This window comes from Tiliqua scincoides, chromosome 2, assembly GCF_035046505.1.
Source record: "Tiliqua scincoides isolate rTilSci1 chromosome 2, rTilSci1.hap2, whole genome shotgun sequence".
Classification (NCBI taxonomy): Eukaryota; Metazoa; Chordata; class Lepidosauria; order Squamata; family Scincidae; genus Tiliqua; species Tiliqua scincoides.
The window spans coordinates 157,222,649-157,250,306 of record NC_089822.1 but is presented as its reverse complement, the minus strand read 5'-3'; the positions used below and the strand labels follow the sequence as shown (position 1 = coordinate 157,250,306).

The 27,658-nt window shown below is 41.3% G+C and overlaps 1 protein-coding gene across 2 annotated transcripts in view; it reads right to left on the bottom strand.

The window, feature by feature from the left end:
* Nucleotides 1-903: 903 nt before the first annotated feature.
* Nucleotides 904-27,658, bottom strand: part of SAP30BP (SAP30 binding protein) — a 43,584-nt gene continuing 16,829 nt past the window's right edge. For both annotated transcript variants that reach the window (XM_066616196.1, XM_066616195.1), the window contains 8 exons: nucleotides 16,414-16,456; nucleotides 9,916-10,004; nucleotides 6,046-6,137; nucleotides 4,943-5,003; nucleotides 3,868-3,919; nucleotides 3,445-3,503; nucleotides 2,492-2,573; nucleotides 904-1,807 (listed from right to left, as the gene is read on the bottom strand). In XM_066616196.1, the coding sequence (XP_066472293.1) occupies nucleotides 1,626-1,807; nucleotides 2,492-2,573; nucleotides 3,445-3,503; nucleotides 3,868-3,919; nucleotides 4,943-5,003; nucleotides 6,046-6,137; nucleotides 9,916-10,004; nucleotides 16,414-16,456 (660 nt within the window). In that variant the 3' untranslated portion in view covers nucleotides 904-1,625. The remainder of the gene's footprint in view (nucleotides 1,808-2,491; nucleotides 2,574-3,444; nucleotides 3,504-3,867; nucleotides 3,920-4,942; nucleotides 5,004-6,045; nucleotides 6,138-9,915; nucleotides 10,005-16,413; nucleotides 16,457-27,658) is intronic.

Genomic DNA, 27,658 nt, shown 5'->3' with positions numbered 1-27,658 from the left:
TGCTGAACTTAACAAAAGTTTGTTAAACATTCTGTAGTTCATTCATGCAAGTCTTAGAAGCCAATATTTGAAAAACCAGGAGCAGTAGTACAATCCTTAGCACTCTTTCCAGAAAGTAAATCCCATTGAATTCAGTGAAACTTAATTCTGAGTAAACATGCTTTGGATTGTATTACATGTTAGGTATTTCAGTATTTTCCATTAGCTTACAAATATACAAAATATACAGTATATGTAAACAAATAGATTTATAGCTATTTATAGACCAGTGTACTAGCTCATTAACTGGATAAAAGTTGCAAGAAGCCAGCATGTGCTAGGTTGTGGTGATTCAATAGTATTTCCCTTTCAAGACCTTCCATGCAATATCTGGTGAAAAAATTCTATAGTCTTAGTAGTAGTCATTGCAGCAGTCATTTTTACTCTGAGAACACCTTTCTTCAAATTTCCAGCAGCCTTTTATCCACAGATCCCATTATATATTTCGCCCTTATGTTTTAAGAAAGAAAATAACCACAGAAATTAATATCAGGGAAAATACTGGAATGGGAAAGTGTTGTCTGACAGCAGAGGTTTCCATCTCTGGCACTTCCCTTCAAATGTTCAGCACTCTCTTAAATGAAATCATAATTCTCTGAATTCTGAAGTTGATCAGAGGACAAGAAAGTTGTATCAAGAAGTGTGATGCTTGATTGTTCATCAATTTTTGGGAGTTTGCTTCTTTTTTCTTCCTCTGTATTGTGTTTTTATTCTAGATGCCTCTGAAATGTTTTTATGATGTACAGTTTTACTGTGAACTTCTTCTGTTTCTTCTGATGTTTTACTGATAGATTGGTAAGAAAGGTGGGTTACAAATCTTTAAACAGACATACCAGCTAGAACAGAAGGCAGATAAGTACCGGCTTTAAGGTGAAGAGATGCTTTTATATTTCAAAACATTCAGTTATAGAAGTAAGAAAACTTCTACAAATTTAAAATTGACAGCATCTTTGCCATTACACTGATAAAAATGGCAGTGTTACAATAATTTTGTACCTACATCACTATTGCAGGCACACAACATACTGACATAAAATGTGCATACGGAGTTCTTTCTTCCACAAAAATCCATATCAGAGCCTGCATGACACTATGCATTAAATACTTTTTGAACTCATACAATTTTGCAGCAGTAGGAAGGAGGCGGTGGCTGAGCAAACAAACATTTCTCAACACTGACTAGTCCAGGATGTAACCAATTGCCTTCAGTATGATTCATTTTTACCTCTCTCATTAAAGATCTAATTTCACATTGTGTTTAAGAAGCCCGACACAGCAATAGTTACAATACAGGATTTAATAAGTCAACATTTACACACTGACACTGCATTATGCACTATACAATGAGGGGCAACGTGATCAACGAAGAATGAGAACTTCTTTCCAAGGAGACATCATCTGTTAATATGTACAGTGCCAGAAGCAACAACTAACCCCCTATTGTCCAAGAATGGCATGTCCATTTTTACATAGTCTTTAATTTATGCACTCGGAGAGATAATGGAATCTCTCTTTTGCATCTAAAAGTGGTCTTTTTGGCACAACTTAGTCCAAAAAAGTTCCCATCAGTCTCTTCATTATTCTTGTCACTGCTTTGCCTTTTTCACTATGGTGCCAACTGCAGAAATTACTGTTGTTTTAGAGCCGCTTGCACTGGTGGTAACTGTGACAACGGCGGGTAGCGTCGCAGTGGTAGTGAGAATGGTGGGTTGAGCTATTGTTGTCACAGGAATGGCAGAATCCCACTTGCTTTTCCTCTTCTGTGCATCTGTGTGTTTCAGCAAAAAAAAAAGTTAATTTCAACCACGCTGGTCAAATAAGAACATTTGTTTTGGGACACTTTCTCCCATTTCTCTAGCTTGAAGGGACAGTGTTCTTTTAAGTCTGCCACCTTGTTTTTTTCAATGAAAAAAATCACTGTTGAAATCCCAGCATAATTATAATTATATTGAATTCATATTTCATAATTATATTGCATATTTCAAGAAGTTTTGATTCACTTGCACCTCCCCCTTCAGTCTGCGATCACTAACTTTTCCCATAGAATCTGGCCATTCTACAGAATTATGGTTCAGTCAAAGTAAGGATATGCTGCTATAGCATGACATGAATTGATTTGTGTTCCCTGTTACTGCCATTTCAGTGTCTATCAGCACATGCCCAAATTCAATACTCAGAATTATACATTTTATTAATTTTCATAATTCTGTTAAAATAGCAAAATTTATTCTGGCTGCAGAATCTAACGTTTCCATTCACCATATAACATGTTTCTTGAGTGCCAGATCTGAATATTCTGGTTTAAAATCTTTGGCTACCAATCACTAACAGGCCATTTGCCCCTGGAAATGTCAAAGGGCAGTGACAGTAAATGAGAATGATTCCAATGGCTCCCTGTAGTACAGATGGATTCCAGAATGAACTGAAATTCAAGGGCAGGTTGTTAATTTACCTCCACCTGCAGTGCTGGCTGTTGTAGTTGTTGTAGATGGAGCATTTGTAGTCCCCTTCTTAGTTCCTGTCACAAACTCAATCTAGGAAAGAAACAGGAAATAATCATACTTTGTGCTTGGGACAAACATTTGTTGCAATTTGGAATGTGGCAAAAGAGATCATTATAGATGGGAACATCTGTGCTGGCTGTGTTGAGGACAGACACTCTGTAACAATCAGAAATTCCATAAACGAGCAACACTTTCAGTAGGCAGCAACCTTTGAACTGAATATACGCACAACTTCTACCATCAGACTTCTATGGAAAAATAAATCCTGTCCCTGTCCTGATCAGTTTAAGATACTTTAAAAACAAAATCAGAACCATATATTCCTTCATTGTAAAACACAATGAAATCAAATATCTAGAATGCATGTCTGTACAGGCATGCTTTACGTAGCCTGCACTATGGAAGGTAACCTAGCAACTAGAGAAACCACAACAGTCTGATCTCACATCTATGAGCATGGGAGAATGAAGACAACACTACATCTATGCACAAAGCATGCAATGAAGGACAGAACAAAAAAATGTTAGCCACAAGAATGTCTACTGTAGAAGAGTTGGACATAACAAGTTTTGGGCAACAAAGACTAATTCAGGTCTTCACCATTCAAGTTTACTGTGTTCCAGACAAAAGGTGAGCAAGTGGTTCAGCAATGCTGAGAATTTCCTACCAAAGCATTTTTCATGTCTTTCGGCCAAGAGAAATCATATATTGGGGAGATGATGGGTTACTAGGAGATAAGAGTACAGCCATATACTGTGCATACACAAAATGGTTAATTTCTAATCTGCTCAATTTGGCTAATGGAACATTTATAAAGGAGCAATTTAGTAGCTATATTGAGTTCATTAGAAGAAGCACTGATAAAAGTAAATTCTCTACATTCTAGAATATCAACTGGTACCTTAGTTCGCTCCTTTTTGGCCTTTTCCAACTTGTCCATTTCAATTTTCTGTGCTTTTGCTAAAAAGAGAGCCATAAGAGAATAAACACACCCAGATTCAATAACAAGAAATAGTTCTGAATCTCTACCTTGGGTTCTACCAATACCATTCAATCTAAGAGTGCCTACTTCCCAAAATAATGTTTTCAGCGTGCAAACCCTTTCCATTAAAAACATATACCCCCTAGAATGTAGTCAACATGCTGAATTTCCCATCATTCAAATAAAGGGGAAACTGGTGTAAAAAAATTTATGCTGCTTTTTGCTGCTTGGGGAAGAGACAGTCTACAAGTAAATGAATGTTTCAACTAAACAGCTGCTAACGCTTCAAGATGATTCACTAATACCAAAGAGGGAACTTTAAAAGTAGTAAGACTGTACTACCTAGTGCCTCATAATACGAGTCCTCAGACCATCCATGAGGGTCAAACATGTCCTAAAAGAGAAAAGAAGAAAGTCCTATTACACAAAGGGAATAAATTTACACTATATATAAAGTTAAGAAAAACAAAATTCCTAATTCTGTAGTCTCTTTTAAAAAAATGTACAAACTTTGCACCATTCAGCAATGTTGGCTTGGCTGGCTGGTACATATAGCGTGGGGCTTACCTCATGGAAGCTCAGCATTCTGGAAGCTGGAGCGGGGCAATTTAGAGCCAACAGGAGACAAGGGCAGGTGGGAGGGCTCAGCGCATGGAGAAACATCTGAGTGCGAGCTCCACTCATTGCTGACGACACAGTGAGGGCCAAAGACCTGGGGGCAGCGATGGTGCCCTCCAGGCTGTGTCGTATCTCCCTCCCAGACTGCTGCACCTTGGGCAGCCTGCACCAGCCTCTGGCACCTGGCACCATTAGCTTAACTAGGATAAAACTGAACTTTGGCCAGAACGATGGTAGTGAAAGAAGGATGACAGACATTAAGGGCAGGAACTTTTGGTTCTGAAGTATCACTAAAGCTTTGTACCTTAAAAGCTATAGTCATGTATGCTTTTAAGTATAGTGTCTGTTTAAAGCTTTTCTCCTCAACCACAAGGAGTACTGTGCACAACTTGTATGAGGAAGCGTTGTAATTACAACCACAGAATGTTGCCATTGTTATGAATGCTGTGCTACAAGATATGCAGGAAACAAAGAGCCCTTTCCCGAGTGCCTAGTAGCAGTTTAAAGCACACAAACACCATTGCAAAGACTGACACTTTGGGTTATAGCTAGAAATGCTATACTCAGATCAAGCCCACTGTGTTCAATAAGACTTAGGCTGTAATCCTTTCTTACCAGAAACAAACGATAACTCTAATTTTCCTGGGGTCTAAAATATCAAACAGCTCCAAATTCAGCAGATTTTCATCCAGCAGTCTAGAAGCAGCAGTCTGTTTTCACAGTCAACGTGAGAATCAAGAAGTTCAGTAGGTATGATGAATCCCACCTAATACCCCAAAGAACCCTTTGTTTCACTTACCTTGGGGTAATTTGTGCCAAGTTCATCAATTGCACAAAACTGGATCAACTTCTCATAGATACTGAAAATAAAAGCATTGCAATATATTTCCAGTGTTTTACATTCTTATTCAAACCTAAACTTGACCTTGCTCTCCTAGCTTTCACTGAAACCATCCCTGTACATAAGAAACTAGTACTGTATATAAAGAAGGGCTCAAAAAGTAACATGAACCCCATGCAACATATTCAGCCATTCTAACCCTCATATAGACTTAATTCTCATGACAAAACCTTTTCTATTATCCTTTACAAGTTCATCAAATTCATTTAAGCCATTCACAAAAGGCATACAGGACGATTCTTCAGTTATTTCTAGTCACACCTATTTCACAAATTCTCTAGTTCATCTGAGGTATGTTGTGGTAATCCACAGGGCTGGCCTTTGGGCAATTTGACCAGTTTGGACAAATTGGGCCCCGTGCCTCTAATGGGCCTGCACTGGGGTGGCAAGTGGAGTACCTGCAGCTGCGGCTAGCACCTCACTCTACAGTTGATGCTCCAGATGGAATATTCCATGCCAAGGCACCGCAAGAAGAGTGCGGTGAACACAGCATTGCCGATGGACAGCCCTCCCTTCCAACTGTCCCTGGGTCTGATTGGCTTGAAATTGCCCCCCTTGAAGCAGTTTGTGCCTCACCACTGCTGTGCATCCTTGCATTGGGCTCTGCAGCTCCTAAGGCTGGCTTTGGTGATCCCTAATGTGCTCATGCATTATGATTGTATTAGAGTACAACCACTGTTAGTCTGGGTACAGTTATTCATATGCTCCATTCAATGCAGGTACAATCTACATACAATGTGCATGGGCTGTTGATCTGTAAAAATGAGCACAGGTATAGTAATACACGTGGGTACCCAGGTGTATTCAGATATATTGTTGTATTCAGTTGTATTCAGATATAGCATAACATGTGAATAGGCCTCATGAGGGCTAGACAATTATCACCAGTCCTATGGTTCTAGCAAACATACAGGTCTATAATGTGGCTTGTAGAGCATCTGGTACTTATCAAATCTGGTACCTGGCAACATGCAATGCTATAGCTTTAAAGAGAGTCTTACCTGGGATTGCGGAACTCTTTCTTCCTTTGGATGATAAAGTTCATGTCCATTCCTTCTTTTATCTTTCTCTCATACAGCTTTTGTATCTTGTCCTACATATAAAAGTGTAATGGAATCAAAGTAAATGAATGATAATATTCCAAACTGATTCACAATGAAAATATATGTACTAAAAGAGAAATTAAAACAGTGACTCCCTCCCCAACAAAAAGTATTCAGTTATTTTTAGGATGCAAGAGTACCTCTCCCCACAATTTTGTCAGAGCTAGTAACATTTTTAATTTGAGGCCATGTTCTGCGTTCTGTGGTGCAATTAACACTGTGCAGGCTTCTAAACTGGTCTCTCCACCACCACTGGGAATCTGCTTGGAGAACATGCACAATGTACCATTTCCTGAAATACATTAAGTTCTGGGCCACATGCTAGGATGATATTTAGGAAAGAGATACTGATTTATGGAATCAGCATACAGTACTCATTCTGTACAGTGCAGCAACAACTCTTAAATCACTTTCTAATCCCTGAAGTCTTGGTTAGAAAGATCTATTTTCAAGGAGAATCCAGTAAAAACATGACTCTGTGCCAGACTGCGCCAGTAGTAAACAAAAAGCAGCTCTTGTTTGCGAAATCACTAAGATCAGAGATCTTAAATAGTCATGGTGTAGAAATCAGCCGCTGCTGTAGATATCAATCTGAAAACGCCTACTGTTGTAGGTAACCTAGGAAGGTACTGTCATGTAGGGAAACTAGAATAGCAGCATCAGTTCAAGATGCATTTCCACTTGAATCTCAGATTTACAGGATTCATGCTTCATATTCATTCTCAAGCAAAAGCCATGAGAGAGAGAGAGTGAGCGAGTGAGTTGTCAGAGATCTTCTTTTGATCTAACAAGTTGTCAGAGATCTTCTTTTGAAGCTGGAACTTGGAACACTGGCATCTCAAAAAAGTCATAGTGGAAATGGAAAAGGTGCAAAAGAGAGCAACTAAGATGATTACTGGGCTGGGGCACCTTCCTTATGAGGAAAGGCTAAGGTGTTTGGGCCTCTTCAGCCTAGAAAACAGGCACCTGAGGAGGGACATGATTGAGACATACAAAATTTATGCACGGGAAGGATAAAGTGGATAGAGAGCTGCTCTTTACACTCTCACATAACACCAGAACCAAGGGACATCCACTAAAATTGAGTGTTGGGAGAGTTAGGACAGACAAAAGAAAATATTTCTTTACTCAGCGTGTGGTTGGTGTGTGGAACTCCTTGCCACAGGATGTGGTGACGGCATCTGGCCTGGATGCCTTTAAAAGGGGATTGGACAAGTTTCTGGAGGAAAAATCCATTACAGGTTACAAGCCATGATGTGTATGTGCAACCTCCTGATTTTAGAAATGGGCTATGTCAGATGCAAGGGAGGGCACAAGGATGCAGGAATCTTGTTATCAGGTGTGCTCCCTGGGGCATTTGGTGGGACCACTGTGAGATACAGGAAGCTGGACTTGATGGGCCTATGGCCTGATCCAGTGGGGCTCTTCTTATGTGGGTAAGCCCCTTCACACCCTCTGGAGGCAACGGGAGCTATGTTCCCTTCACTTCTGGAGGGCCTTCTGAACCCTGCAGAGGTCGTGCACATCTGCCTGTGGACTCTGCAGGCCTCAGAATGACTATTACAAGTTGAAAAAATGTCACTTCTGGTTTTTCGGAAAAACCTCAAGTAATGTTTTTTCACTTGTAATAATCATTCTGAGGCCTGCAGAGGCTGCGGGTGGGCCTGGGTGGATGTGTGCAGTCTTTGAGGGACTCAGAAGACCCTCTAGGGACCTCACCTCTGGAGGGTGGGGGCGCCCCTGTCTATTCAAATTGTTCTGCAAAGCTAGACCAGAAGTAAAATTATCCCTGGATAAATCTGCTAACTACCTGCCTTCAAGAGTCAAATTCTTTAAATCATTCACAATAATAGGTAGGGGAAGAAGGAACACAAATCACTGCTGCCTAGGGCAGTTTAACTAAAAGACAGAAATGATATTAAAAATTTTCCTTAATTCTAGCTCTTCAATCTGATCCTCTCTCAGTATAAGACAATATCCTAAGCTGGAATCCAGTTAAGAGTATTAAATGACAGACAGAACTTTCTACTTACTAGGAGCAGAATGAGCAAAGATGATGGCATGAGTGGGAGTAAGTGGGTGAGATTAGCCTCCTACCTGCATTTCCCATCACTCCAGAGGGAATGAGCAGCGGCAGCTGGCAGATGTGGGAGACACGACTGTTTATTCTGTCTTAGACAGCCACTGCCAGGCTCACTCAAGCCCTATTTCCTTTTCTAGATTAGATAACTGGACACCAAGATATCCTAATATACAGGGCTGAAATGTTCAAAGGACTTTCCTCTAATTTTGAATAGGGTTGGCTTGTATGAAATATTTTTCCAGATCTCCTGATGTGAAATATATCACTGTACTCCATCCTATAGAGTTTAGTATGCCACCAAGACTAGAATTCATTGTGAAATGCTTATTATGAACTTTGTGTTCTAGCATTCTTGGAAAACTCCATCGACACCGGAGCGGATTCAAGAGGTAGCTCTTCTGGTTACTTATAATCGAAGCTGGTCATTCTTGTTTGGCCAAAATGTATTGTAGAATATATACAATGTTAAAATCTCAACCAGAGATTTTTATTAAGTGCTTTTAAGAGACAGTTCATTTAGGAGGATTCCCATACCTGCCAATGATTTCAGAGTGACAGTAAGCCTGTCCAGGATTTCGCATAACTGTTATAAAGCTGCCCATCATGCTGGTGGCAGTGGGAAGGACAGTACCTTCAAAATGGGATCTGATAGATGTTGCCACCATGCATAACTGTAGCATCATCTTGGAGGTGCTTCTCATGCCCAAAGATTTCAGCATGTACTGGCCCAACTCTATGTACAGCCCTTAACTCCCATACTAAATTTTCTCACTGTCACAAATGATGTCAAACCCAAGATTGTGTTGCATGCATGCTTGGGTATAAGTAATCTAGTATAGCTTCTGAGGATGCATGGACACAGTGTGCATGTACTTCTATCAGTGAGTCAACATCCTACATGCCACTAGTGAGTCCAAGGGCCATATGCTGCCAGCTGGATTTTTTCTTCTTCTGGGGCTGGCTCAGGGACAAAACAACTAAGTACCACTTACACAGAGGAAGCACCTTCTTCCTGTTAGGCATTATGGTAAAAAGATGAAAGTTTTGGAGACTTGTATGTTAATGGTTCTCCTGTAGTTTGAGGTCATGCTGTCACACATATGCTACAGCTGAATGTATGGAAGCACCATTAGAGATAAGCCAAATTTGAAATTATACCAATTATACCAAATTTGAAAATAGTAAATATGTAAATTGGGTGTCATAATGTAGCTCAGACACATTATACATTTTAAATCCAGTTTAGGACTTTTAAGGGAAAGACCCATAGTAAGGGAAGTCAGTTGGGACAAAACACTGGCTTTAAGTCAGAAAAGCCCTTGGATTAGCAGAAATGTCCACTCGAGTGAGATGGGCAAGTTCAGGGAAGAATGTTTCAGATTTCTGCCACTTTTTTCTCCTGTGCTACACTGAACCATTCTGGAGGTCCTTTAGCCCTCAGGAACAGCTTTGGAGGCAGAGGGCTAGAGCAAGACGGTAGTGGGAGAGCTCTGTTCCACCTGCAGTTATCTCCGATCCAAGCCTACTGCATTGTAAGAGAGGCAATAACATTGAGCAGATGACCTAGGAGGGAAAATAGGCATAGACACACTGCACAGAACGTGTGACATTTTTCACAACAGTAACCAAATGCAATATCTTTTACACTGAAACAGAATCAAGAGTTGACAAATGAAAGTGCTCACCTGTAAGTGATTGGAACATCTACCTGGTGGTTCTGGAGGAATTTTTATCTCATCAGGTGACATGTTTCTTACTCGCTCTGAGAAGGAAGCTGAAAAAGAGGGAGCAATCATTAGATCGGTTTACAGCATGAAAGGTTTCTAGCAAATCAAATCTCTGCATTAATGTTGTTTCAATGGCTGTATTCAGATTCTAAAGCAAACAAAAAACACATGTTGGTAACATTGATAGACACTCTCCATGTACTTTTTGTCAGTGGTATTTGAAGGCTGAGAAATAAGCACGTTGGCAGATCTGCAAAGCATGCAATGTTGTATGAAGCTCAATGCTTAGCAAATTCTAAGGCTAATTATGGAAGAATATTTCCCATAGTCATTTAATGCCCCATATCTCTAAAATAAGTTTAGAACACAGGGGAGTATTGGCTCACATGCAAGGCAGGAATTTAAAATCTCAACTATGAAACAGCTGTTTTTTCTCAAAACAAACTGACAAGCATGCTTTCTCTGGAAAGCAGCAGAACTTCTTCAAAGCCATCTTTCAGACTCCATATGCAACGCCTCTACGTATATCCATGATTTTGTGGCAATTCAATATTCAAGGAACACTGCCTGACACAATGAGAAGTATGATCAATAGGCCCATGCCAATTAAATATTTCTGCTAATGTTGGTGGTCAAGACCGTTGAAATTGCTACATCTGTATGTCCTAAGTCGGCATTTCATTGGCCTTTATGATAAGACAGAGTTGTCAAATCTTTTGACTTCCTACTGCAAGCAAGTTTAAGAATGGAAAACAAAAATTACGTAGAGTTCTTAAGCAGGTTAGAGATCAGATGTTTCCCACCATTTGCTGAGATGAGGGACTTATCTGATCAACATTCAACCAGATTTGTTTGTACATGGATGTTAGTGATGAAGAGAATTAAAGATAAAATGCACCTACAAGTAGAAGGAAAAAGCTGTGGTGCAAAAAGTGTTCCTCCAGGGCAACATTGTGTACCACCACACTGTCGCTTTCTTGGCCACGACGCTTTGACTTGCACATTTGAAAAACTCAAGGCCCAATCCTATTCTACTTTTCAAAGCCCATCATGCAGTCACAATGCAGCCCTGAGGTAAGGGAACAAACATTCAATTACATTGAGGAGCATTCTGTTGACTGCCCCCACAGCTCAGGATGCAGCGCACCTCCTATTGGCACAGCTGTATTAGCGCTGAAAAGTTAGATAGGATTGGGCACTCAGACATTATGTTGGCTATGAGCAAGTGCTCTATGCTATGCTTCAAAAACAGGTTGCTATAAAAAGCCTGGACAGGGTAGGACAGTCATTATGGAAAGAGGAAAATGCTCCATCGTTACACTTTGCCATTTAATAGCAATGGAATTTGAATCTTCCTAGTCTCCGGGCAGTGCTGTTTACATCAGGAGCAGCACGTAGTCTCCTGGCAGAAAGACTGTTTCTCCCCAACGAGAGACAGGCATTATAGCTCATAAGCCGTAACAAACATTCCACCATCCATTTCCAGTTCATATTTACAGAGTTTTGCTGCACGCAGTCCTGACCCTAATATCTGTCAGCAGAGGAGAAAGGAGCCAAGCCCAGTACTTCATTTTCTTGACTGTTATGATTTTTGTGCCCATCACTTTTGTCTGCACCATTTAGCTAACAGGACTGTCTACAAAAATGAGTAAAAATATCCATGATGGAGCCATTTGCTATAACCAGGTATATATGTGTAATTAAGAAATGCTGATCTCTTAATTTTTTTTTACCACTTGCACTTATAAGACTTATTTTTAATTAATTAAAAATGTAATTAACCAACTTGATTTTTAAGAAAGGAGGTAAAAAATATAATAAAAAGACAGACCCGCATCTGAACCCGAGTTCAGAATTACAGTTCTGCTGCTCCAACCCTGTGGTTTTGCGACTGGGCACCTCCCAACCTCATTCTGCATTATGCTGTTCTATCAGTCTGCTATTTAGGGTTAAATTCTCTAGCACACAAGTGACAAAGAAATGTCCTTTGGCATTTCCAGAGAACGGGTTTCTATGAAGAAGGGAAATCTTGCCAACATCCCAGAGAAACAGTCTGTTTCTAGGGCTCTTGACAACAAGCCATATACCTGTTAGATGTTACAAAGCCACTAGTGTGGCTAGTGGGAGGAGGGAGTGTTTCTAATTAAGAATTTTACAACTGGGTGGGGGAGGGGAGGACAAAACAAATAATGTTTAGAGGAAACTAGACATTTGTAATAAGGCACCCAAAAAGATTAATTATTTTACATTGTAAGAGTAAAGAACTAAATAGGTTATCCTTTCCTTGTTCAAATTTATAGAGGAACCACAAACTTAAGCTCATTCAAGACAATCAATATTAGACCTTTGTTTTTCCTTAGGCAACTGGTTGATTTAACGCTTCTACATGCTTGAACCAAAGACCATTTCATTTCAGTGTAAAGTGTGTGGGATACCAAGATACATGCTATGTTATACCTACTTTATGTCCCTTCTTTCGGCTGTCAGTAAGTACACTTTCACATTTTTATATCACCTTTCCTGCACAGAGGTCAGTTAGTACACAGTTCCTCCTCTCCTTTTGTCCTCACACAACCTTGTGATGTAGGCTTGGCTGGTAGTGACTGACCAAGGTCAAGGTCACACAGGAACCTGCATGGCTGAGTGAGGATTTGAACCTGGATCAATAGGTGCCTTGTGCCAGGATTTGTTAGCAGACATTCATTTATTCCACATCCTGTTATATGTGCAAAGGAATATAACTGCACTTTTGTGCAAGTCAGACATAGTGACAATGATTGCAATTGCCTATTGTGTGTGCAAGTGTGCATTAACTTCCAGCTTCAGAAGCACCACATGGGGAATGCAGGAAGTTGACTATCAGTATGATTCACCAATGATTCACACCCAACCACTGCCTTGTGAAGTAAACAATTATCCATACCTTGCAGCTATGAACTTGACAGAGGATTTTACTTAAGCAATAGAAGCCACAAAGGATACACTTGCATGAGTAAGTGAGGGCTGACCTGTACCTAGAAAGGCAACAGTATTTCAGGATCAGCAGCGCAAGGAATCTCCTCTGTTCTAGTTGGTTCCTTCTGCCAACATACCATATAGATTTTCTCCTTATTAGCAGTCTCTTTTGAATTGCATTACTTACATTTACAAGACTACCACATATCAGCTTTCAGCTCTTCTTTTTTGTCCCACCTCAACTCCAATCTTTATGGACATATTCCACCATCCATTGACAGAGTCAGGCTTTCTTCCTTGTTCTCAATACCTGAACCTTTTCTTGTAACACTTGTGCCTTTAAAGCCCCCCCCTCAACACATTCTTTAATTAATGCTCATAATGCTTCTGTTTATCACCCTTCCTTTCCAGATTTGCTTTCTTAAGCTCTCTTCTTCTCAGGGTTGGATTCAAATGACTAAGTGGCTGCACAATGACAATTAAAATCTTTGTGTAAACCGCACCATGTGGCAAGCCATGTGCACTTCTGCAAAGGAACTCTGTGGTGAACAGTGTGGAGGTTCTGGATCATGAGCAGCAGTAAACTTCCCCCATTGGAACAAGTCTTCAGTGTCAAAATTGAAGTGACCACAGAAAATCCCTACCATGTTTAACCAACACAGTGGAACAGACACATATGACAGACACATGTATGCTGTTAACTTACAGATTTGAAAAAAGAGCTTGGAAGTGGGATGATACAACTGTATAAAAGGAAGAGAGTTAACCCTCCCATCTGTTATTATGCTTTTCAATTATGCTGATTATTATAGTGACCTACAGGAGAGGAAAAAATAATGGAGGCAACTTGAACAATGATGTTTTAAAAACCCCTTTGAAGCCTTTACTTTGGTCAACGGAAGCTTACTGACTACAGGAGAAAATTTATGACACTGGTTTATCAGCTATATTAAACAATTTAAAAATAGGGTTAAGGATTATTTTAAAAAATGCTATATTTTTACAATCCTATATACAGTATACTTAACTGGGAGTACTTACTTACTCTGAGTAGACAGATATAGGGTTGTGCTGGATGTCTGTATATATCACAATTGGCAGCCGATTTTTCTCCAGAGTAATTTAAACCATGGTATGTCAAATTTAACCGTCTAACAGAGATCAGCAACTAACCATCTTCTTCCCACCACTCCTAAAAATTATAGTCTATTAATTATTATGAGTTGTGATTAGGCAGAACAGGTAATTGGTTCCCTTTATTTCAATTTTTTTCACATAGGACATTTTATACAAAGTCAAGGGCTTGGCCAGAGATAACAGTATTCAAAAACTTTTACTTCTGAAAAGTGGGATGCAATTTAAAATAATGCATATAATATTATTGGAATTTGAGCTTCAGAAAGTTTCGTTTGTGAGACTGTGGTAAAGAGAGCTGAGGAACCCCATTGAAAGGAAATTTTTGGCAATGGATTTTATGCCAAAAAACTTCTCTTCTTGCCCTCTGTTACTTTAAAGGAGTCTTAGAAAATTGTTACTCGATGGTATTATGAGGCTTCGAGACTTTTAAAAAATTACAAATACAAAATGAGTCAGTTGTTGAAAGGAGCATCACTTGAAAGGGCCTACACTTATGTGCATATGTTTGTTGGACTGCCCAAAATTAAATCATTTTGGAAAAAATTATTATGTTTAATACATTCTGAATATCCTCCATTGATTTTGCTGGGCTTGATTCAGGGGATTGATTGTTAAAGGATAAGAACTTTGTTCAGAAACTTTTAGTAGCAGCACGAATGTGCATGGCAAGGTTACAGAGTGATAACTAAAGTTCCAGAAGTAAAATCTGGCACATGAAAGTGCAACAACAAACCTTAATGGCAAGGCTTTTATGAAGAAACCTTGTGGGGCAAGCTCTCAAGGGTGGAAGCACTAGATGGGACACCACCCACAACATGTCTAGAATCTAGATTCAGCTATCCAAGAGAGTGTGTAAAAGCACCCTAAGATGTGTCACCAGAATCCATACAAATCTAAAAGGAGGCATGCATTTTAAAGATGAATTCTCTTCCATCTCAAAAGGGATCCACTTTTAACTTCCTGCTTGGAAGAGGAGGTTTTCATGATTTCCTAGTAACTAACAAAAGAATTTTAGGGAAATATTTGAGGCACCAAGATACTACTGAGTCATCCAGTTTTGAAAGGCAACTACTGTTAACTGATTTCTGCTTGTGGGCACAGGAATGCAGCACAAGATCAGCATACTGTGCCCTTATTTTCTGATGCTGCTCAGTTGTAACTCTTTAATAGAACCCTCAGAGTACTGGAAAAGATCTCAGCGCTGTACAGTTCTGTATATACAGAAGAGCAAGCCAAACAGTTGTTCTAAAAAGGTATCATTAGTTGCTGCATCAGGAAATTCTTCAAGATACAGTCATCACTATTGCATTTTATACATTTAGAAATGCTTACAAAAACAAAGATTTTTTCTAATCTTTTTTTCTAGATTAGAAACAAAACTCATAGTTTTCATTACGTGCTTTCACAGAAGACCATGTTGAGCGTTATCCCTGAGCATTATGCAAGTATTGCAAACTGAAACTATTTAATAGTTTTTAAAAAGCTATCTTCCACTGATAAGTTGTCTGTAAAACAGCAGCACTAAGTGTTCAAAAACAGATAAACTCTGATGGCTAATTAATGAACAGAACATAGATAAGATGCACCTATACTAGAAAAGCCCAGAGTAGAGTTCCCCTTTGGCAAAAGCATGTGAAATTGTGTGTGTGTGTGGGGGGGGGGGGGATATGTCTTTGATGCAGTGTTGAGCCAATGCTGCCTTGTGCTGGGATGCATGTCTTATTAAAATGCACTGCGGAAAACAACATCAACATCCAAAAACATCAACATCCATATTTCTCTGCATGAATTACTTTCCAAGGACTGAGGTGCAATGAGGCACAAAGGAGTGTTGGCCTGGTTGCCTTGTCTATAGCAGGGCTTTCCAACCTCTTTGTTTTGGTAAGTACCATTTTTTCAAGTATCACCTTTTCTGCAGTAACCACTGTCACCAGAGATGGCAACTGTTTCCCTTTCGAAAGGCTAGGCAGGTGCATAGGCACATCTGGCCCACAAGTGCACCACTACCCCAGTCACCTTCACTTGCAGTGGGGTTGGACCAGGCAGAAGCAAAGCCACATTGTCATCAAGGCAGTGAGGGGAAGGGCCACCTGACATATTGTGAAGAACCACTGGTTAAAAAAAGCACTGTTGGCTCCCCACTTCCAAAGAGTAGAAATAGATCAGGAAACAATGGTGATGAACAGGTGTAAAAATACAGCAAGGAAGGGGGGGGAAAGGCAATTCCCTGGTAACTTGCACAGTGTTAACTGAAATGCAGAAAATTAAGCATCATATTAACACTAGACTACTAGTACTATCTATCAGAATTAAACTGTTTGTGGAGACAAGACAAAACAGTGTAACAGTTTTGTTTATACTTACCAACTAGTTCCTGAGGATCTCTCTTCTCCAGCTCTGAAAAGTCCTAAGCATAGAGAAACAAAAATTATTAGCATAATAGGCCCTTTAAGGTACATACTGCACAACAATATGCTACAAACACATTTTAAGCACCTACAGAACTACTACTGATGTCCTACAATATCTGTTACAAAGATGTAGCTGAAGAACAACAGACGTTCAGACAAGCACTATACCCTTCTACTGAACTGCATTAGTACGATTCCTCTAAAATTCAACTGGACTTCACACCAATGCAGAATATCTAGCAGTGATCCTTAGAATGATCAATACATGGTCTCAGAGAAAGATGCTGCTTTGAGAGAACTGTTTAAGACCTCTGCCATAATTCTCTTGAAACAATTGTTTCATTCAAAAGTTAAAGCAGAAACATATCTACTATATTAGTGGTTCCCAAACTCCTATAGGAAGTTAGGAACCAGGTAAATCTTTAGGGAGGCAGGGAGGGGGGTGGTGCTAGTGCCACAGCCATTAAGGGGCTTTTTCACTTACCTGAGGGGTAGCAATAGTCTTTGGCAGGGTGTGGGGGGCTCACAGCCCTTTCTGTGGGCCTCCCCACTGCTCTAACAGCACTTTATCTCTGGTCGGTAAAGGTTTGGATTGGCGATAAGCAATGCCTATAGTGGGGAGGCCCACAGAGGGGGCTGCAAGCACCCCTCACCCTGCCAAACTGCTGCGCCCCCCCCCCCGGTAAGTGAAAAAGCACCTTGGTCATTGTAGCGCCATTGCTGCCATCCCTTCAGGGCCACTCCCCTTAAGGAGAAATGCCCTGCTTCTGGTTCTCTAGGTGGTTGTGAGCCACCAGTTTGGGAATCACAATGCTGTATTATGAAGAATACTTATCCACCACTTTTCAACCACAAAGCAGCTCACATAATAAAATAGGTTCCCTGTCCCCAAAGGGCTCACAATAAAAAAAAAATACAGAAGAGACACGAGCAACAGCCACTGAAGAAGAGACCACACTGGGGCAAATAAGGCAGCCATCTGCAAGGTTTCTGCATTAATGGCCTTTATTTCTATCCAAAATACTGTTAGCTGATGAAGGGAACTCACATGCGTGTAAATTTTTGGTGATAAAACAGTATAGTGTCATCCAAAGGTGAGAAAAGAAGAAGCTATTCAAGACCAAAATGTGAAAGCACAATAAGAGAAACTGGTAGGGACTGGAGACCAATGTTAGTTACTCTAATAAGGATTCATAGTGACACCCACTAGCACTGCAGGCTGCTTTACATTTACAAAGAGCTGCCAGAACAAGGATGTGGTAAAAGGGAAGCAGTTACTCAGGACAATCTTGAGAGTTGTTACCAATACAGGGTACAAGAAGCCAAAAATGTCAGGGAAGCAAGGAAAGGAAAAGAAAGAGGGCAAGAATCAAAAAGCTCAAGTTCTTGTTAAATTAACTCCAAACAAAAGGAACTAGGCTTTGGGAGCAGCCTGGCTCCATCCTCTCTTCCTCCAGCAAGCCTTTTGTGATATGCCAGAATGCTGCCCAAATAGCCATGGTTCCTCAAACACTGAAGTTAGTCATTCAAATGGGCAAATGCTGTTGCCTAGCAGTAGAACTGTGCTATTATACTTCCCTGTTTCTACTTCAGGTGGGTAAAGAGGGAGCTCTTTTTGAAGGCCAAGGTCCAGTAAACTTGGTTAGAAATTGTGCTGCCAAATCCAGGAGGGCCCAATACACATTTCTAAAGAGACTTTGTCTCTGGGGGATTAAAACCTGATGTTTTTCTGTAGCACTAGCAACAGCAAGGTGGCTTGTATGGCCTTTTACTAAAAGAACACTGTGTGGCTAAAGAATGTCTGGGTCACAAAAACACAAAGTCAGGGCTGTTTCTTTAAAAAAGGACATACATGGAGCAGGGAAGGGGGACACCTTCATTTTTTATTAGCCAGACCAGTAAGAAATCACCATTATGCTGAACTATAGTGAGGAGGGGCTGCTATTTCTTTTCTATTTTTATGCAAACCAAGGAGTAGTTGCCGAAATTTAAAACTTTGCATGTCAGAACAATTAAGCTGAATGCTCCACAGGAAAAAAAGAAAGGTTTGAAATGTTATTTTATGGACAGGATTCATTCTCTACAGATTCAGCAAATTTCTGAGAGATATGCATTAAGGGCGCAATCCAAACCTGCGCTGGAGCAGGCAAGCCAGCCAACGCAGGTTCGTTGGCTGCAGTGGCTCAGCCGGAGGCAAGGGGAAGCTCTTCCCCTTACTCCTGGGTAAGGACTGCTTGCCCCAATGGGTCTCCTTGGACCTGTGCCACCTTTGGAGGTGGTGCAAGTCTGAGGAGAGTGGAGCAGCTTGAAGCCATTCTGTTCTCCGTGGGGACAGGGGTTGGGATCTGGCATAACTGCCAGGTCCCAGCCCCACCCCACCATGCACCCGCCCCCAGGGCCGCCCATTGCCCATCCTCCACCAGCCTAGAAATGCCCCCTCCCGCCTCCTGTTGCAGCTTTGTGTCGGCACGGGTACGCTGACACAAGCGTCGGCGAGGAAGCTGCCGCATCGGCGCCTGCCAGCCTCCGCACATCAGCGCATCTAGATGCGCCGATGCGGCTTCCTCCCACGGAGGCACAAACGTGCTTTATGGCACATTTGTGACCCTCCTGGGGAACTTATGCTGGCCTATGTGCCGGTTAGGATTGCACCCTAAGACATGCACCGCAGACACTCGCCTACAAGTCAACCTCACAGATAAGTCGAGGGCAGGTCCTGAGCCAAAAATCATGGAATTTTCTATGACCCTCGGATAAGATGGGGGTCTTGTTTTGTCTGATTTTACCTGAGGCCAGATCCTGAAAAAGTGACCTCCCAATAATTGTCACCTAAGAACTATACAGTCTCTAATTTATTAAAAACATAGTAATTATTAAAAACACAGTATACATACATAGTATATACAGTATGTATACTTAGCATAGCAAAAACTGTTTTTAATACAGACTCTAATTTATTAAAAACTATGATCTATCTCATAGATCAGGTGTCTCCAAACTTTTTGGCAGAAGGGCCACATCATTACAGATATTCTTTGATAAAAACACATGGGAGTGAAAGAACTGGAAAGAACACCTCTTGCCCAGGGAAGAACACTGCACAGTGGGGAGATTTCATGGTGTTTCATTTAATCAAGCAGGGAGTCAAATCCGGGGGGGGGGGTGAAGGGGAGTGAAAGAAACCGGAAAGCAGCACCCAATTCACTCAGATGTAGACCCTCTTCAGGAGGAGATACAGCAGCACCTCCTGGGGTCTTGTGTTGGGTTTTTGGATTCCTGGCAGCTTCGCCTCCCGCCCAGCCAGTCCCCCCATTGCGCAAGGACCCGGAGGAGCCCTGGGAGAGGCAGGGCAGTGGGGGGGACAGCCTGCTGGCCCGGCGCTCTCCCGCGCCCACTCAGAGCTGCTGCATGCACTCACTTAAGTCCTGCCGCCCGCGGTGGCAGGGAGCAGAGCGGGGGCATCCTGGCTGCTGCCACCGCCGTCACCAGACTAATGGAGGGCAGGGAGCGACCTGTGTTGCCTACTCCCAAGTGCACGGCTGCATCTGTGGTGGGCGCGGTGGGAGGCATGCTGCCCCCGCCCAGGGAGCATCTGGTGGGGAGCAGGCAGCGCAGGACGCTCCCTGCATGCTCCCTGCCCTCCATCGGTCTGGTGGTGCAGCAGGTCTGAGTGGGCGCAGGGGAGCGCCGGGCCAGCAGGCTGTCCCCCCACTGCCCTGCCTCCTCCAGGACTCCTCCGGGTCCTTGTGCAATGAGGGAACCTGACAGGAGTCAAGGCTGCCAGGAATCCCACAACCCCATGCAAGACCTCAAGAGGCGCCGCTGCCCCTCCTTCCGCAGAGTCCCTCCCTGACCAAGGCAGGGTGCAGATGGCCTCCCGCCGCCTCAGTCTGCCTGCGTGACTGCGCAGATAAGACGAGGGGCGCGCGCGATTCTCCCATCATTTCCGGGTGCAAATTTATCGCCTTATAGGTGAGTATCTATGATAATTTGACAAGGGCACAAAGGGTTGGACTTTCACAATGTTAGTCTTTATTTAAATCCCAGTTCTCAAGAAAACAAAAAAAATGGTATACGCGAAAAATAAAATCCAGATGACAGGTACAACGAAGGGAACAAAAATTCCCTTCTTACACAGCTAGTAAGTTTTATTATTATTTTATTTTATTATTGTGTTATTTTATTACACAGTGAGGATTTTATTATTGCTTTTATGTCCTGGAGGGTTTTCTATTGGGGGATAGTTTTTCTATTGTATTGTATAATCTTGTTGTCTTAACAATGATTTATATTATGTTAGCTTGGGCACTAACAACATGGGAAGAAAGCAGAGAATACATTTATTAAATAAATGAATACATGTCAGAAAATAAAGTTGATGAACAAGTAAGGGCGCAATCCTAACCCCTTATGTCAGTGCTTTCCAGCACTGACATAAGAGTAGTGCAGCTCTGAGGTAAGGGAACAAACATTCCATTACTTTGAAGAGGCCTCCGTGAGTGATGCCCAACTGCAGGATGCAGCACATGTCCCTTTGGCACCGCTATGCCAGTGCTGGAAAGTACTGACATAAGGGGTTAGGATTCTACCCTAAATTAGATAATCAACAAAAAGGGATATCAGTTCAGTTTCAGTTTTAAACATTCACACTGGTAAAACAAGAACACTTCAGCTACAGATGTAAAAGATGATTATACACTTAGAAATTGATTAATTATTTTGGAGTAACAATGTATTATTAATTATACAAATGGAAGGCAGAGAGTGCCTTCATCAATAAGTCACATATTCTAGAACAGTTCATCTAATAACAAGAGTCTGGATAGGAAAGCATCTGAGGACCTATGTATGGCACCTTGAGTTCCATGGGAAGAAGCTGCAATATAAATGTAATGAACAAATAAAGGTAGGGAAGGGGCAATATAATGATGCTGCACCTTAACAGAGATTATTTTAAGGTAGAATGGCATTCCAAAATAGAGGCCAATCAACCACTTACAATCAACCACTGTCTTTTAAATAGCACTGAAATGATAGGAGAGTACTAAAATCTTACCAGGGAACTCTATAATATCAGAACAGCACTGGTGCATTGGAAAGTCACAATATTTTGTAACAGGCCAGCTTTGCTTCTACAGTGCCTCCAAGCTCTTCCAATTAATTGTCCTTTCAGGCAGATTTAAAAAAAAATGAATATAAGTGGCCCAATCCTGTCCCTTCCCAGACCAGACCATGCTGCTCGACTGACAGAGTGTGAGCTGTACACTATTGTGAGAAGGTGGGAAAATCAGATGGCTGAAGAGAAATTTTTTTTTATTTACTTTTCCATAAACTGCCTGGCTATCAATGGGTTTCCTCAGACCTATGCCAGCATTTTAGCTGGCATAAGACTGAGGAGCCTAGGGAGCAGATTTGAGCTGAGAAAGAGGTTAGGATCTTGGCATGTGCTGCTGCTACTGCTGAGATCCACCCCTCATCCAACGTGCAAAACTGCCCTCTAGCTTCTGTGAAGCTGTAAGAGGATCAGCGGCAGCAATCATGGGATCTGTTGCCATAGGCCCTCTATAGGATTGGGATGGAAATCTTTCAAAAAGAAACATGCCTTGGAGTTGTTAGATTACTCTCCCTAATACAATTTAGTTATTTTTATGAAACTTATTTGACATATTAATTCAATTTAGCCAAAAGGAAATTAGAAGAGAGATTTTTAAATTTCACCTCCTGTTCCACTTTCCCTCCACCTCTAGCAGCTTTCCATTCATCTACAGAATGGTTGAGAAAAATTAGCCAGTCTTTAGAGCTTCAGGGCATATCAGAACCACTCATCACACAATGAAACAAACAGGCCATTCTTACGCAATCCACCATCAGATGCTCACCTTGCCCAGAGGACAGGATTTCTGCTTACTGTACAGCAAGGTGTGCCCAACATTCATGACTGAACTAGCTCAGAGCAAGAAAACAACCTTTCATTGCTACATAGATAGAATCACTTTGGAATTCCTAAGTATGTCATTTTGAATGTCAAGTCTACATAGCTCCCATGTGCCATTTTTTAAAAGTTCAAAATGTATTTACAGCAATCACCATACTCTGCATGCAATATGTTTTATTTCTGAATCAAGAGAAAGATACCCAAAGTAATAACAGGGACTTCAAGGAAATGGTAGCCATACCCAATCCCTGTGCAGTGCTTTAAAAATGTTATACTACCCATTTACAAATGATTTAATGTCACATGTGGATGTTTGAGGGGTAAGGTGTTCTCTAAGTGGTCAAGATTAACTTGTCCCATCCATACTCCCTCCTCATGGCTGCAATAGCATTGCAAGTGAGTGTGGGAGGCCTAGTATTAAGTGGGATGGGACTGCACATGGCTGCTAGAGTTCTATTTATTATTCTTATAAGGCCTTGGTTCTAAAACTCCTTGGAAGTTTGAGAACTGAGGTAAGTGTGTGAGGGGGCGGGGCAAAGGCAGCAGCACAACCCCCAGGATTGTGCCACTGCTAGGGATGATTTTCACTTACCTGAGCCAGCTCCTGCCTCCTGGGGGGGGAGAGCCCTACAAAAGCCCCTAAGCCTCTAAAAAAAATTAAAAAGTCAGAACCCACTTCCTGATTTCTGATCAGCAGTGGGTTCCGATTTTTTAAAAAACTTTTAAAGAGGATTTTGCAGGGCTCCTCACACCCTCAGGAGGGAGGAGCTGGCTCGGGTAAGTAAAAATCACTCCCGATCAGCCCCAACAGCAGCACAATCCTGGAAATCACGCAGGTGCCTTTCCCTGCCCTTACCCCTTAAGGGGAGAGGCAGAGCTTCTCAGGCTAGGGTGTCGCAACACCCCAGTTTCAGAACCTTTGTCATAAGGTCTCTGCTGTAGGGTAATGCAAAGACATGTGGCAGTGTGGACAGGGCCACTGGTAGTCAACCACTATGCCTAAGTGAAAAAAACGCTGCTTTTACCCACTTTCTTTTCATGAGGGAGCCGTGTTATATATTGCTGCAAATAAGGTCTAACTTAGTCACTTGTAACAGAATCAAGTGATGCTCTTACCAAGACAAGTCACAGCTCCAGCTCTGTCCTGATGGACAAACAAACATTTTATTTTGATGGCAACAAACTAAGGAAGAAAGGCTAGAAAGGCAGGGACTTTCCTTCTTAATCAGACATGGACTCCAGTGAAGACATATACCTAGGACAGTTACCTTGAGGTCAGACTCAAACCACTGAACCAAATACAGCCTTATCAATATTTATGTAATATAAGTGGGGGGGGGGGATGACAAAAATAAATATGATCGTCTGTGGTCAACATACAGGCAATAGCAAAATTAAGGATTGCAAAAAAGAGTTTGTAAATCACAGCAGCAGTCAAAAATTTCAAATATGATTGTTTCTGAAATACTCTTATCTTTCATAGTTTTCCCAAAAATCTCTGTATATACACTGATCAAGTAAATTAAAACTCTCTCTTTATTTGATTTAAAAAGTCAGAATATGGAAGGCACTCCATTAGGACACAGCATGGCTGAGGACAACATAAGAAATAATGCAATATTCTAGTTGCATTATAATGAAAAAATATATTTCATAAGTAGAGATGTTTGAAAACAGTGCTATTTATTTTACTTAGAAGTAAGTCCACTGCATTCAGTAAGACATAGGTTGCAATCTTATCTTACCAGAAACAAACACCTTCTATTCATAAGAGAAAATTTTTTTAATCACCATCCTCAAATCCTCAGTTGGAAATTTGAACTTGTTAAGATTTCTCTAAAAAACTGGAGGTCATCACAAACCTAGTGATTCAATTATTTAGCTTGCCAAAACCTTTTTAAGATTTACACAAATGTTGTCAATCAAGGGTCATCTGTGTGTTCGTTTGCTGTATCAGTCATCTATGGATCTCGCTCATTATGAACAGTGCTGAACAAGACAACCTTTTGTTATCGCAACCTTGAGTTCTGGAATGTTGTGCGTGTCTGATTTCTGAGGAGAAAAGGAGTCAAAGTCAAAGTGTGTATCTTCTAAACAGCCATAACCCATCAGCCACACCAACCAAGCAGGTCTGTAGATAAAAGCTACATTATTTAGCCACCAGGTACCTGGCATCAGCAGGAAGATATGAATCCCAAACAAACGGCCAGAGCAGCTGACCTTCTGCACTTCTGAAAAACCATGCACAATAAAAGCACTTTTGTCTTATCTGATAACTAACTGATGTGTGAAGACAGCAAGGCTGATGTCTCTGATAAAAGCTGCTTTACCACTAAGTAACAGCACCTCACTGACAGATTAATACAGATTCTGTATGAAACAAGTCTTCTGTCATACAGATGCCCATTGGTTACAACAATGTTTTTCAATGTTTGTTCCCTGTTGTACCACTTTGCACTGTCCACCTAAAGGAAGTACCATCAGAAGTAACTTGCAATTGATTACTTGCACCAGTTACTTCCAGATTGGGAGGCCAGATGCCTCCACAACAAACACCACTAAGAAGCTCAGGGTGGATGGCCGTTATCTCAAAGGCAACCTCCCCAGTCTAAAAATCCACCAAAATTTGGGAAACAAACCAACAACATGAACAAGAGATAAGTTCTTTTCATCCTCTGCATCTTGATAGAGTTTCAGTTGTGTGGAAATTAGGTGTAGGACACAACACATAACAAATGGCAGCTGCTCCCAATCTGTATTGCGCCAAAACAGAGTTTAAATTGGATTAATAGTTCTGTCCACTTTGCTAGGATGGTGGCCATAAGAACATGGTTGCTTTGAGGAAAAGTTCATGTTAGAAGAGAGAGCACTTCCAATCCTTGGGATCCCCTTAAGAGCCAGATAACAGGAAAGACTAGTAGCCTGCAAGAGAGGGTAAACCAGCACCCTCATAAGTGAAGTGAGACCATGCAGGTAAAATCTACCCACCCTAATATGTAGGGCACAGAGGGAGTTCATTAAAAGACTATGAAAGATATCCAAAATAGCAGAAGAAAAAAATGCCAGGGTAAAAAGCAAGGCAACAGAAAGAGGGTGGGCAAAGCTTAGCAAGGATGTTAAAAATGAAAACTGAAAATAAAACAAGCCACAAATGCAATTTTTCTGGGTGGTTTTCCTATTCCATGTACTACTAGCATCTTGGTCTCTGCACCCACGCTTAGCCAGGCAGGCAACCCCTGTTGAAGCACGAGGTGTTCCAGACGACAGACCGTGTGACCTCAATTTTTATTTCCTTTTTCGAGTTAACTAGGCTTTAACGGTGGAGTAGGGGGTCAAAATCAGGAGGCCTTTATAGAGCAATAGGCTGGCTCAAAGTCAATTCCTTTGTTTACTACTCTGAAGAAGGTGGTCAACAACAATGGTGACTGCATCCAAATGACTCAGCAACCAGTGGAGGATGCTGATGCACTACAAGAGTCTTCCCAGGTTATAATATGTAGGAAAACAAGGAATATTTACCACAAATTGAAAGATGTGGAAGAACAGTAAAGCAGAAAGTTTTATTTTGCTTTCAACAATAAGGATGAGAGGGAAAATACTGGGAGAAAACCCAAAACAATCACATTTCCCATGGATGTATCCTGTTTGCCAGCTTTATGACAGTGGCAGGCCAAATGCCAAATGCAGGATGAAAAGCTCAACTTCTGCAGGGGCAAAATGCCAGGAAGCTGAACAGCCAACATTCTGTATTTTGCTATGAGCAGAGGGAGACATTCACATCTACTGCTGTAAATAATCCTATTTTCCAAATTCCTGCATGACAGCCATATTTATTCTGCACAGGAGAGAACAAAAGGTACTATCTCACTTGCAAACAGGAAGGGATAATCATATAGGAAGCGTCAGGATTATTCTTTAAGCTACAACAAAAAGTAGCCTGTTATTTCTGCCTTTTACTTTTAACACTGGTCTTTTAAAAGCGATAATTTTATTTTTAAAAATGGTTATATCTCATTCTATCTCCAAAGATTCAAGACACTTCATACTATACCATAATTTAAACACAAAGAACACAGTTGTGAAGGCAGAGGGATGGAGGGCAAAATGGATGTAGAGCCTAAGTAGTGACATTCTGCCATTGCACTCTGCTTTATTCTTATTGGTTATAACTGGGAATTACTGGGAAACTAGTAGCTTTTCTGCTACCACTACCCACTGCTTTAATTTCTGCCTGTTTGCCCACATCTAGCACTTCACCAATTCCAGACAGCAATTTAGGGAATCCACAGCATCTCTAGCTGAGGACTGCAGAGATATACAGGTCAGATCACAATATCCGCAGATATTGAGATCCATGTTTAAATGCCTTTAAAACAAAAAAGTGCAAAAAAATCAAAGCTTCAACCATTGTGCCCAAACAGTACCATTTCCAAGCTATTTTTAGGGCCGAAAAGACCCACTTCTGGGTCAGGAGAAGGTTCTTTGCTCCTCCAGTTTGTCCCAGAATACATCACATTGGTTTCTTGTTGACAACGTCTGTATTAAACACACATTATCTTTTTATCAAACAATTTTTTCTCTCTTCTGCTCAGTCCCAGAGGGACCATCTTCTAATCTAAAACAGAGGAGGGTATGTGTATTGTTCCTACTCTGGCCTGGCACTTCCTGTTTAGTTTCTCCTTCAAACAGATACACCCAGAGCTACTTGAAATTCCACGAACTTGGATGGACAAATGGTTAGTATGTGTGTGTGTGTTTGCTTATGACTTCCATTCATGGACTCCAGGTTAAAGACTTCTGTGTTAACTCTTCTTAGAACAAAACAGCTCTGTTTGACTCCTGGCCAGAAAAGGCATCACTTCTAGTTCCTTCTCCCAACATAAAAAAAGGGGCAGAAAGAGGCAGGAAAAGTCATGGATGGGCCTACCCTACTGCTTCTTGCCTCAAAGACTCCATCAGGATAGACCGGGGGGGGGGGGGGAGAGAGAGTAAAAAGTGAGCTGAGAGCAAGACCAGACCAGACAGCTCTATTAACACTCTTATTACTACATAAGAATCTTTTTTTTTTTTTTCCTGTTTGCTTCTGAGTGTGGGGCAGCTCCTTGAGTGATTTTTCTCACATGCCTGCTTTGGAGCACAAACCATATGCCAACTTGGTTGGAACTGAGCGCCAAGGAGTGGCTGAGGTCTTGCTCCTAGTTGGTCCTCCACGTGCATTCACACAGTAAACAAAACACATGCAAATCCAGCTGCACCACTTTTT